Source organism: Pistacia vera, unplaced genomic scaffold, assembly GCF_008641045.1.
Source record: "Pistacia vera cultivar Batoury unplaced genomic scaffold, PisVer_v2 Contig260, whole genome shotgun sequence".
Lineage (NCBI taxonomy): Eukaryota > Viridiplantae > Streptophyta > Magnoliopsida > Sapindales > Anacardiaceae > Pistacia > Pistacia vera.
In genome coordinates, this window is record NW_022196069.1 from 967,765 (window position 1) to 980,464 (window position 12,700).

A 12,700-nucleotide genomic window follows, 5' to 3' on the forward strand; every position below is an offset into this window, starting at 1 on the left:
ATTTATAATCTTTCAAATTAATTAGAACTTAATTATCAGCTCATCCCGTTTGTTTCAGAGGCTTAATGAGAAGTTTCTTGTAGTACAAATCTCAATCTTTTAAGAGTTATCGGAAATTTTCTACTCAAATACTAGTTTAATGACACTTTTTCATCTGTAATTTTTTAAAATGTTATTTTACAATCAAAATTTATATTCTGATTATGAACTGAGAATAAACTCGATTTAGACTATTAGGGATTTTAAAGAGGAGAGGTTGATGAGTCTGTTGGTGGTAGAAGATTGGATTTTAACAATTAGAATTGATTGGAATGATGCTAAAATTGGAAATAGAATATAAATTTTGATAATAAAGTGATATTTAAAAAATATGTGAGTGAGAAAGTATCATTAAACCATTATTTGAGTGGAAAAAAAATTCGTTTACTCATCTTTTATTTTTAAACACCATTTTGGAAGTTAATTGGATCGCACTGGCTTACATTTATCATTCATTTATGGTACTTTTAAGACGGTTAGAATAATGGCACATAATTATCTTCTTGATGATGAATCATTTATAGCTAGCTACCAATACGGATATATATATATATATATATATATGACTTGGTAATTAGCTACCCTCCATTGTTAGGTAGCCTGAAGTGAAGCCAGCAGACAAATTCCACATTTTTCTAAGTAGCAGCTACTTTAGAAATGGCTGCAAATATAATAAAACCCTTACTCAATTTAATTAAACACCATATTGGGCTGTTAATAGTTGATTTATCTTGGAAGAAAGTTGAATAAACAGCAGCAACATATGACTAATATTGTCAGGTTTGTCAGATTCTGATAATAATTGAAGGATCAATTGTATAAGTTGATGTACCCAGAAGAAGAAAGTGTTTAAATAGATTAAGAACATGCATGCAGATGCAGTACTCTCAGTCTCAAACCTTGCAGATGATAATAGAAAAGTATATATATTCACGTGGTTCATGTTGAGCTAAAAGAAAGATAAACCAGTACAAATATTAATTAATTAATTAATAATAATGAGAAAAGCTAGCTAAGATTTACATGGGATCTAGTGGAGTACTTCCATTGTTTGTCTTCAACGTGCACTGCACAATTGTATTACAGTAATATTTTTTCTTTGTTTCATTTTGTCAGATTCCATGCCCACACTTTCTCCCAAAAATAATCATGCTCTTTATATAACAATCCAGATTAAGGTAAACCCTACGTGTTGACAAAATTTGACTCAAAACCATTCTCAAAGTTGATCTGAAATCTAGAAAAACTGTTTTCTCGCAACAATCCAATTCGAATGCTGCGAGTTTCTTGTTTTCATTTCTATCAAGAACTTTTTGGACACGTATTCATTTTTTATATGGTGCTTCTCTGTCCATCATTTTCAATGTACTTGCGCCTCCAGCACTATCCACTTGTCCTCAAATCTTTCCTGATTATAAGATTTAAAATTGCGACTCCGGAATTTATGGATAAAAATTGAAAGTGTAATAGATGGGAGGTGCCCTTGGAATAAGGTCAATAAGCATGATTTGCGCGGTCAAGTTGGACGGTTCATTGACCACCGTCCATCCTATTCTTGTAGAACACGTGGAGCAGTTACTGTGGTCAACGATTGTTGACCAACTGATGATTCATTCTAATCCAGAACTTTCTCATGTTACCAATCACGTTCACGCCGTCTGATCAGACATTATCCAATGATCACCGTAAAAACAAAACTTAACAACGTATGATTAAGAATCTAAAAGCGTGAACTTATCTGTTGTAATAACGGACACGTGGTTTGCCTGAGCTAATGGATCAATTAGTATTGTCTGATTGGTGCAATAACAAATCAGATTTTTTACAAAGAGATTCGGCTAGATAGAAGGCTGGCCCACGGGCTGACTGGTGGTTACGGTTCAGAGAGTGACAGCTTGAGGGCAGACCATAACATGATTCATGGGCTGGGCCCTCTTTTTGTGGGCTTAATATTAGGCCCAATACGTGACCTTGGGCTAGATCATTTAAGAATTTGGGCTTCTTAGATTTAGTTGGCCCGGCCCATATTGACAGAACCAAAAATAATTGATTTATGTTCATGTAGTATTAATTACCCCTCATTTTTTATTTTTTTGTAGTAAACTTTCTCTACCGTTATATTTGGTATGGTATGAAAATGTAATCGGGGAAAGAAAATTTGGAATTTCAAGCATAAAATACATTAGTCAAAGAAAGAAAATAGAAAATAGAAAATTAAAATTAAAAAGACAACACCAATTATAATTAAAAAAATATATATAGGAAAAATATTGTACTACAAATAAATTGTTAATGGTTTAAAAGAAATAATGAAAAGTAAGGGAATTCGTGGAATGTAACATAGCAATATAAGGTCCACCCTTTTCTTGTCCTAATGCGTTGAACATTTCCCACAATATTATGGATTCTTTTGTTATTTACAAGTTGAATTTACTGATTGATAGATATGATATAAAGCTAAATTGATTGATAGATATGATATAAAGCTACTTCATTAACACATTTTTTTGCACCTCATCAGCAGCCTAGTGTCACCCAAGTTCTCATCATCAGCTTAGTGTCACCCAAGTTTATTCCACAATCCACATAGAAGTATTGCCCTTGGATTTTAGCTTAATTGTCACCTATTAAATTTAAAGAAAAAAAAAAAAAAAAAGAATAAAGAGATAGTGTTATTTTTATTATTATATTTGGGTAATTGGATTATTATATTTGGACTTAAGTCCACGGTATAGTCGAAAGTTTCCTAGTTGTTTTTGTGTCCTCATCACCAATTTAGTGGGATCAGCATTTCTATTGAACAATATATATGTGTCATATTTAAGAGATAATAAAATAGATTCTTTTCACCAAAAAATAATTTGGTATCATAGCCTCCTCTTGTGTGATCAAATTGCCAGTTTCGGTCACCTTCCACCGCCGATCTTGCTGATTTTCTTAAATTAATTCAGACCATAGGGGCCTGTTTGTAAGTTTTCAAACTGATAGGGTTTTACAGCTTACTTTGCTGCTGATTAGGCTAGTGATCCGATTGATCGACAAGCTACTACCGGTTATTAATTTCTTCTTGGTGATTCCTTAGTTTCTTGGCGAAGCAAGAATAAATCAGTAAGTTGTAGTTTGTGAGGTCGAGGCTGATACTACTTATGAGCTTATCTGGTTGAGATGACTTCTAATAGACATGGGTGTGGGAGCTTTTAGGGAGTACTCCTCCCCTATGTGACAATCGAAGTGCCAGTCAAATCACGCATAATGACATGTTCCATGAGCATACCAAACATATTGAGAACAAATAAAGGATTTTGCACCTTCTTTATGTCTCTTCTACCAATCAACTTGCGAATCTCTTCACCAAAATACATTCCTAGGGCAGTGTCATGATCTTATTAATAAACTGAAGTTGGTAGTTACTCTACCGCCTTAAGTTTGAAGGGTGTTAATTTTATTATTATATTTTAGTTTAAACCATGTTAATTGTATTATTATGTTTATGCTTAAGTCCACTGCATAATCTAAGGTTTCCTAGTTGTACTTCTGTTCTACGTCACCAAGTTAGTAAGGTTATCATTCTTATTGAACAGTGTATATGTGTATTAATTTAGAGATAATAGACTCTTTTTTTACAAAAAATTAACTGAGAGAAATAAAAGAGAGAGAGAAATTGGCAAGTCCACATATTCGAGTTCTAGTGTCAATGGTTAGGGCTTACGTGAATTCCTTTGCCACTACAATGTACTAGCTCGATCAAGAGAAATTATATAAATTCATGCATCCCAGTTTGTGGAAGGCATGAAATACCTTTTTCTGTATTAGGATAAAGTGGAATAAATTCCATCACAACATTAGACAAGGTGAATATTAATAGCCTATCTACCTAGCTTTTTCATAAAATGGAATAATATATACAATATTGTGCCACTAAAAGTTTCAAGTATATCACTTGTTTTTTCCTCCCTTTTTCTTTGTTATGCATCTAATAATTAGGCTGTGCTTAGAGGAAATGTCACTGGGTTACCTACAAAATACAATTATTTAGCCCTTTTAGAGGGTGGTTTTTGAGCTTTTTAGTCAATTACGTGCCTCTGTTGCTCTTAATTGAACAGGAAACTATCGATGACTTCTGAACTCTGATCAATTGTCAAAGACACAATCGAACGTAGAACTCACCAAAGTTCTTGCGATGAGTGACAAGAAGGAATTAATATATATATATATATAAATCTGCCTTGCTATGTAGAGTGATTATAAATCTCTCAAATACAACAATAATTGTCCATATATTTTAAACTTTTGGAAAACTAGATTTCGATATTGTGTGCATGGCTCTCGTCAGCGAATCAGAAGGTTGGCCTAACGATAGGATGAATAAGATTTCTTATTAATGTCGCTTTTGTGGACTTATACATAATCTAAAAGTTGAAATTCTTAAATATTGGTGGCTTTACTTTTCCAGGTTTTCACCATCGATCTTCTTCTCTGCACACCCTTTAAAGAAAGATGGACATGCGATACTCCACGTGGGTCTGCTGCCACTTATTTTGTGTGGATGTATCAAAACCAAAACCTATCAATTCGATCTTAAATTTTGCCATTGCTACTTTTTCTTATTTTCTTTAGTCTGCAGCTTATGTAATCGTAGAAAATGTTTATGGTAAATCAGCCACAAAATGTAGAAGAATCATACAAAAGCGCCCTCCATCTCATTGTATATATGAAGGAAACCGGCCCACCAGTGGTATCGTATGCATGGAGGAAATTAAAGGAAAACAAATGCATGCCCGACCAAGAACTTTGTAGTAATTAAAATATTTATTTCAAGATACAAAATGAGGAGCTAGGGCATCTAACTAGATACCATATGAGGAAAGGACGGGAATTATATATGTGATGTTACAAGAATACATATATCATTTTTCAAATTATATATGAATTAATGCACTATTTGTTTGGAGGATAAAACCCTACAAAGAATCGAAAGGCCAACCTGATGAGTGATGATGGAATAACACTAACAAAATTTGCTTATTTTACTTCATTATTGTGTGGTTGTAACCCCAACAAAGAGAATATATCCATCCATTGAAATGATTTTGTCATTTCAGCGTAGGCCACGACATCAGGGGATTTCAACGTTTATTCCACAAGGGTACGGAAACCGGAGTTATTTCATCAAATCGCAAATCATGAGCACCATGCCTTAACATTAATTTTAATCTACTTTGTTTAATTTACTCAAAAATATATATATCCTATATTATAGTACTTGTTATCGCTTTGTTTTACTCTATTTGATTCGTTACATTATTTGTCAGTAGAAATTGCACTTATGAGTCTACATGTGGCTTCAAATATATACAGAATTGTAGCAAAAGAAAGATATAATTCTCATCGATATATTATTACACAAAAGTTTAATACAGATACATTTCAGGAAAGTTTTCATATATATATATATATATATAAGATATTACAGACTCTATAGGTATTTAGCAGTACAATATTACATTGTAACTTTGAAGCAGCCGGGTGTCATTCAAGCAAAAAAAGAAAATGGGAAACTGAAATCCAACTAATTAGGTTAAGCTTATATTCGAAACTTAACTAGATTTTATGGGTTTGGCTGAGTTAATTAATATTGTCACTAAAGCCACAAAGCACCAGCATCTTTGAGCAGTTTCTTCAAGGAGCCATTGAGCTGAAGGGTCATGACTGTGTTAGCGGAGCCTACAAATTTTCCCCCAATGAACACAGCTGGGACTGAAGGGTTGCACCCTAGCCTCAGGAGGGCCCATTCCATTTCTTTGCCTCGACTGTCCTCATCCAGTTCATAAATTGCAGGACTTACCCCTTGATCGTAAAACAGTCTCTTGATTGCATGGCACATGCATCAAGAACTCTTACTGAATATCACCACTGCCTTCTGTGATGCCAATTTTGCAACGCGATCCATTTGAATGATATGCAGTAAAGATATATAGCGAGCTAGTAAAAAAATGCAGCCGCTAAAGATAATTAAAACTTATAGTTATTAGTGATAGCACAGGTTGTGAGAGAGAGAAAGTTGAAAAAGTTTTGATGGTAATGTGTGGGAGATAAAGACTAAAAATTGAAGCAAATGTTTTGTTAGAGGGCGTTGTGTATTTGGTCGGTTGATGCAAATGAAGCATTGATGAAGTTATATATATATATATGAATGGCATGCAATATCATGACGTGCGATAGAATATGACATATTAGATTAATTGTTTATTAAAAGTAAGAAGAAGCTGGAAAGGTGAAGGTTCCTTTAGATATTTGGATTGATTCCCATGAACACCCTTAGTCTGATATTGACATGTGTGGTTTTCTTCAAAAATCACACCTAGTTGTTCCTAGAATCTCAAAAACTATATACGGATAAGCCAAACATCACCAAGGTCGGAAAGTGGATTTACCAAGAAAACAACGTTTGTGATTTCTTTAGTTGACAAAATAGCCCTAAATTGATTTCAAATTATATATGTAAATAAATTCCGAATGTGGGTGAAGAATGTCAACTATGGATATGGGATGATCACGTGAGATGAGAGACAGATCAGTGTGGTCGATCCAGACACATACAGAGATATAGCTGCATCATCTCTCAGGTGAGGTGGTGGGTATGGACTTTGAGTCTTCGAGAATAATTTTATACATAATATTATATCTATCTAAAGTTGACAAAAGTCCAACATAATGACAATCTTGTACAATATGAGACTCTTAACTGTTTATCATTGTCTTTATTATGTTCGTAAGATAGACAAGGTATGCTATGGACAACATTAATATAACTCTAATTGACTTAACTTATTCATCAATATTCTTGATCTTATATAATTAAGGAAAAAAAATGATGTAATAACCAATCGTATGCCCCCATGCCATGATTTGTATGCATAAGTTAGTTTCATATTCAAAGATGAAGATAATGTTGTAGAGATCGAGAAGAATTATAACCTGGCTGAAAGTTCCCCAACAATCAATTATCAGCTAAGCCGTATGCAAAAATGGCATGAGAATTGAGAAATCACAGCTAACACTAAAGAATAATATATAAATTCATGAATGACTATGAGCCATAGAATTGGGCTGGGTCTCAATTTCGTCTGTGGGCGCACTTCATATTACTCAGACAAAAGGGATCGTTTCACTATATCACGTATTGTAGGTATGAATATGATACTAGTACTACAGGGAACAACTTGTTATAATTAATTGACATTGATCTACACACAATCAACAGATTGTTCAAGTTGTAGAAACATCGATCCTTCCACGGGTTTACCAAAAAAAAAGAAAAAAAAAAACTCCGACAAGCATCAAGTAAATTACCTTTATTCCAAAATTTGAAAATATTTGAATAGTTAGCTAGAACTCTTAGACCTACAACAAGAATGTGTTTTCCACTCTTATTATACAATATTAATTACTCAAAGAGTGTAATGCAGCTCTTCAATCGACTCTAGAGAGACGACATAAAGTTGAATGGTTATAATTTTTGTATATATATTTGGTAAGTAAGTAGTATCATTAGAAGAGAGAAAAAATGTATACAAAGTGCCCATAAAAAAAGTGACCATCCTATCTCAAGACAGTCCCAAGGAAAGGAAAAAGAAAACACAAGCCTAATAGATTGAGAATCTAATCTTCTTTTATTTGTTTATCTTAAACACGCAAAAGATAAGAGATAAGAGGAGAGGAGCAAGCAAAGAAACACAAAGACAAAGACATCCTATCATAGGATATGTCTTGGGATATGATTCAAAAAAACCTAAACAAGACTAGGAATAACAATACACAACATCATTCCTACCTGAGGAAAGCCTTGGGTTAGGAAAATGTTAGGGCCAAAAAATGTACTCGGCCCAAAGACGAAGACACCTTCAACAAAGCTCAGAGCCATGACCCAATTCCAATTGGGTTCACAACAGAGTTCGCACATTAGGCCCGCCTATTACACCTGCCATGTTGCTTATTGCCAGAGCTCAATCAATAAAAGGTCCCGATTCGTTTGGACCTCATCATCAGCCTGCCTGGGTCCGGGCCCATTGATTCTAGACCACCTACTAGACTTAGGGCTTACTTGGAGCCCAAGGTTATCTACTTACTTCAGCATTATCCGAACTCTATCGAAGAGGTCTATTATTATCTTAATTCATCTAAGATCTGTATCTTAGACTCGTGGGGACTCCCTTTCCCACTAAGGTAAGGGAGTCAAAGTCTCTCCATTTTGACAAAACCTCAACTCCAAAGGGCTCACAGTCCTATTAGGACTTGAAGATCAAACAGTTGCTATTTAAACAAATGCCAACCCGCTCACTGGGAGACAAAGATTACACCTTCAAACCTATTAGATCTCACTCCTGGTAACCTTCTATTTCCCTAACCATCACTAAATGAACCTCATTTAGCTTTGCTGACTTGAACGTCGGAGTGCCTATGACAAACACCATCTTGGTATTTTCCATTCACTTCACGCTTGTTTCCTTACATGTGCAGGTACAGCGGATTGCTGGTAGCCTTAACCTCACGGGATCAGACCCTATTTCTGTAAAGGTAGATTTTTTAAATCTACAGAAAACCCTTTTGTATATTGATGCACGTTTTAAACACCCCTACAAATGAATTAAGTTTGAGAGATATTTGATAATGAATATTGATTTATCATCTTTATGCATGATGCTTAAACAATGACACAAAGCACATCCTGGCCAATCGATTATATATCAGAATCAACTTTGACAAGATTTGAAGAACAAATTAACAGTTACAGAATGCGCCTCGCGAAAATAACTACACATTAGACAAGGATATCATATCATATTATCCCTTATAATGCTAGTGATATGAAAATTTTGTTCGATTGATGAATGATGATAATCTTAAGAACAATAAGTTTGAGAGAATTTTTTTTTTTCTGCTTTAATTTGGAGAATTTGGGATGGAGAGGTATTCCTTGTGTTTCGTATCTGGAAAAGCATAATATTATGTTAAAGCTAAAGGTATAATATTTGTTCCTCAGCCTTTTGTTTTCTAGCTATCTTTATTTGAGAAAGAGAATATATAAGAGAGAGATAGAGAGAGAGATCAGGTAGCTCGCAATTTGTACAGGACCTGTACCTCGCCAACTCTAAATCTAAATCTTAATATGTGATGCCAGGATCCGTCCTCGCACTCTTCTTTTATCTTTTAACACATAAAGTTGACATTCTTTTCCCAACACTTGCCTTTCACTTTCCCCACCTTATCTTCTTCCCTCTTTCTCTCTCAATTACGGTCTCATGTTAAACATTTTCTATGTACATGCATGAGCAGACTATGCATGCCATACATAGTCTATAAATCATATACATGAATACATATCACATCCATCATAAAATCTATAACACAAAATTCAGACCTTTGATCACACGTTAGATATAAAAAGATTCAAAAAATGATACATATATAGATATGACCTAATTCTTATATGCGTGCATTCATATTAAGGGGGATTCGCATATGTGAAAGATGATAGGATAATCCATGCTGCATGCATGCAAATCTATTGATACGTAGTGGTGGGTATGTGTTACGGTCAAAGTAACCCTAAAATCTGGCTCTTGCCCTCTCTGTTGGGCCAATTATAATTTTTTTGATATTATGCAACAATTATATATACGTTTGTATAGATATTGTAGCTTATGTAGACGTGACCACATATATGACCTGAAAATTACGTATCAATGAAGAGTATAAATATATATTAAATACGCATTACTTTTGAGTTTTGACGTTACAATCAACATACCCAAGATTCCAACTGGTGACGAAAAGCTAATAAACAAAGTGAATTGGCTTTTACGTTTATTGGATTTTTCTAGAGATGGCATCTTTCTAAGCTTTTTCGNGGTGGGTATGTGTTACGGTCAAAGTAACCCTAAAATCTGGCTCTTGGCCTCTCTGTTGGGCCAATTATAATTTTTTTGATATTATGCAACAATTATATATACGTTTGTATAGATATTGTAGCTTACGTAGACGTGACCACATATATGACCTGAAAATTACGTATCAATGAAGAGTATAAATATATATTAAATACGCATTACTTTTGACGTTACAATCAACATACCCAAGATTCCAACTGGTGACGAAAAGCTAATAAACAAAGTGAATTTGCTTTTACGTTTATTGGATTTTTCTAGAGATGGCATCTTTCTAAGCTTTTTCGATATTTTCTTTTTAAAAATATAAAAATAATTAAATAAAATATAAATTACTCAAAAAATAAAAAAAAATATGATTTTTTCTTTTATTGATGAAACAATATAATATTTGTCTTTATTTAATCATCAACATAATATAGTTTAATTATACAGGAACCTTCTCATTAATTTCAATATTTCCAGTGTTTATACACGATTTAAACTAATTTGGGTGTTTCTTAAATTCTTATAAATTTTTTCAAAAACTTAAGAGAATATTTCGACAATTTCCAAGTAAAACTATGAAATAATTCTCAATTTAAAAAAAAAAAAATTGGAATTTTAAGAGAGATTTTGCCGTATTTTGAGGGGATTTATTTATTTCGGATAATCGGTCTTAATTTTCACCAAAAAAGACAGTGGAGTGGATGATGTTAGGGACCTCAAGAGCCATGGCATCTGTCTCCTCTTTCTTGGCGGAAAATGAATGCTGAAAGTGAAAGTGAATGGGAAGCTGCTGGCGTAGTTTATATAGTATATGGTAAAGTGTAGACAATATTCGTATAAAATATATATCTCTCGGAGAATTTAGTTAGTCTATTTTATTTTCAGTTATATATAAAGCTCATTTTATATAATTATACACAATTTTAGATCCAAATTTCAAGCGGAGACTTAAAAAAGTTCGTATGAGCTTGATGAACTATTAATCACTATTTACATCCATAGATATCAATCCAACTTTTTATCTAGATAATCAAGGTTCCAAATCTAATATATAGATTATATGCAAATCCAAGAACAGAAATATAAAAGGAAAACTATGACAAGATCAGAAAAGAGAGAGAGGGAGAGCCGAAGGCCATATATAGAAGATATATACTATTGGTTGAAGACTGTATCAGATGGTTGTAAATCTGTGTTTCTTTCTTGATTTTGAAGATATCTTTCTTTCTGTGATTTTAAATTGTTCCTCAGTTTGGCTATCAGTTTCATTTCTTGAATTCGATGCGAATCTGATTGTGAGAAGAAAAGGTCCCAATTGGATAACCCATACTATATGTATCCAACTCAGCAGATGCCTCCAAGATAGCTACAGAAAGAAGAAAATCCACAGATTAAAACAAACTACACAAAATTACCAAATTATATGTAAGCCTATCGTCTTGTTTATTATCTGGCAGTATGGGTCTATTTGACCCACAAAAACCCTACCCAACCCATTAACGTCTCTTAATATATACACAGCCAACAAATGAAACCAAACCCGGATCAGATCCGAAATGCCCGTTTACTGATATGATCCATCCACATATATATAATAACCATTTTGTAAATTTCTCAAATGCACTCAAAAAAAGAAACTTGGGACCAAAAACAAACCAAAAAAAAAAAAAACAAAGGGAAAAACTATAGTCATATATCCACATGCAACATTGGGACGATAATAATAAGCCGTACAAAGGACCAATCTCAATCTATTTCCGTATGCACAGATTCGTTCTTGAGCAACTTTATTTTGCGTCTTCAATCTTTTCAGCGAATGATCGATAAAATTGAAACCGACTACAATATCTAATGGAACATTCTCGCTATTTTTCACTATCAAACCTGCCAGCCAATCCACGTCTTCCCACCACCTTCAGATCTATATAAAGAGTTGAATGGCACCTCAATTACCTCACAGCAAAACCTCAAGTGTTCTAGCAAAGCTTTCATACATTCTCCACAAGCTCGCATTGCTTTCCTTGATCGTTTCTTTTTTCTTTTCTTCCACATTCTGTGAGTAGCGTTTGAAGCTCGAGTATATTTTAAGTTGCAATGGATAAGGTGACCAGAATGGCATCTGAGAGACCAGTGGTGATCTTCAGCAGGAGCTCTTGCTGCATGTGCCACACCATCAAGACTCTGTTTAGTGATTTCGGGGTGAACCCGGCGGTCCATGAGCTGGATGAGATCCCGGCAGGACGTGAGATTGAGCAGGCTTTATCAAGGCTTGGTTGCAGCCCAACGGTGCCAGCCGTGTTCATTGGTGGTGAACTGGTAGGTGGAGCCAATCAGGTCATGAGTCTTCATCTTAATCGGACCTTGATCCCAATGCTCAAACGAGTTGGAGCATTATGGGTTTGATTATTGGTATTATTAACCCAACATGCACATCAGGCACTAATTATTATAATAAACATCGTGTGACTTAGCTTAGTTACATATATAATTATATGATGTTACTGAGGATGTTAGCGGTGTCGGATGTTAATTTTTAGTTTATTAATCCTACTGAGTTTCCTGTATCTTGTACGTTGTCGTTTTTGATAATAAAGTTGCAGATTTTTCTGCTGTTTTCTCATATTAATCCACTGTAATTTCCATTTATTTAAAGTTCCCTTCATTTACGGTGTCGTTGCAAGGTTATTAAACCTGAAGTTTTTATTGATTTATTCGGAATTACAATT

General features: G+C 34.0%; 2 protein-coding genes across 2 annotated transcripts; one reads left to right on the forward strand and one right to left on the reverse strand.

Annotated features, from left to right (window-relative positions):
* Nucleotides 1–5,469: 5,469 nt before the first annotated feature.
* On the reverse strand, nt 5,470–6,177 carry LOC116132847 (monothiol glutaredoxin-S10). Its single transcript, XM_031418520.1, is given in 1 exon segment — nt 5,470–6,177. A coding segment is annotated over 1 exon segment (309 nt). The 5' UTR covers nt 5,990–6,177; the 3' UTR covers nt 5,470–5,680.
* A 5,738-nt stretch (nt 6,178–11,915) lies between these two features.
* On the forward strand, nt 11,916–12,594 carry LOC116132840 (monothiol glutaredoxin-S4-like). Its single transcript, XM_031418513.1, has one exon. It carries the CDS (start codon nt 12,069–12,071, stop codon nt 12,375–12,377), a length of 309 nt encoding a protein of 102 aa, XP_031274373.1. The 5' UTR covers nt 11,916–12,068; the 3' UTR covers nt 12,378–12,594.
* Nucleotides 12,595–12,700: the final 106 nt, after the last annotated feature.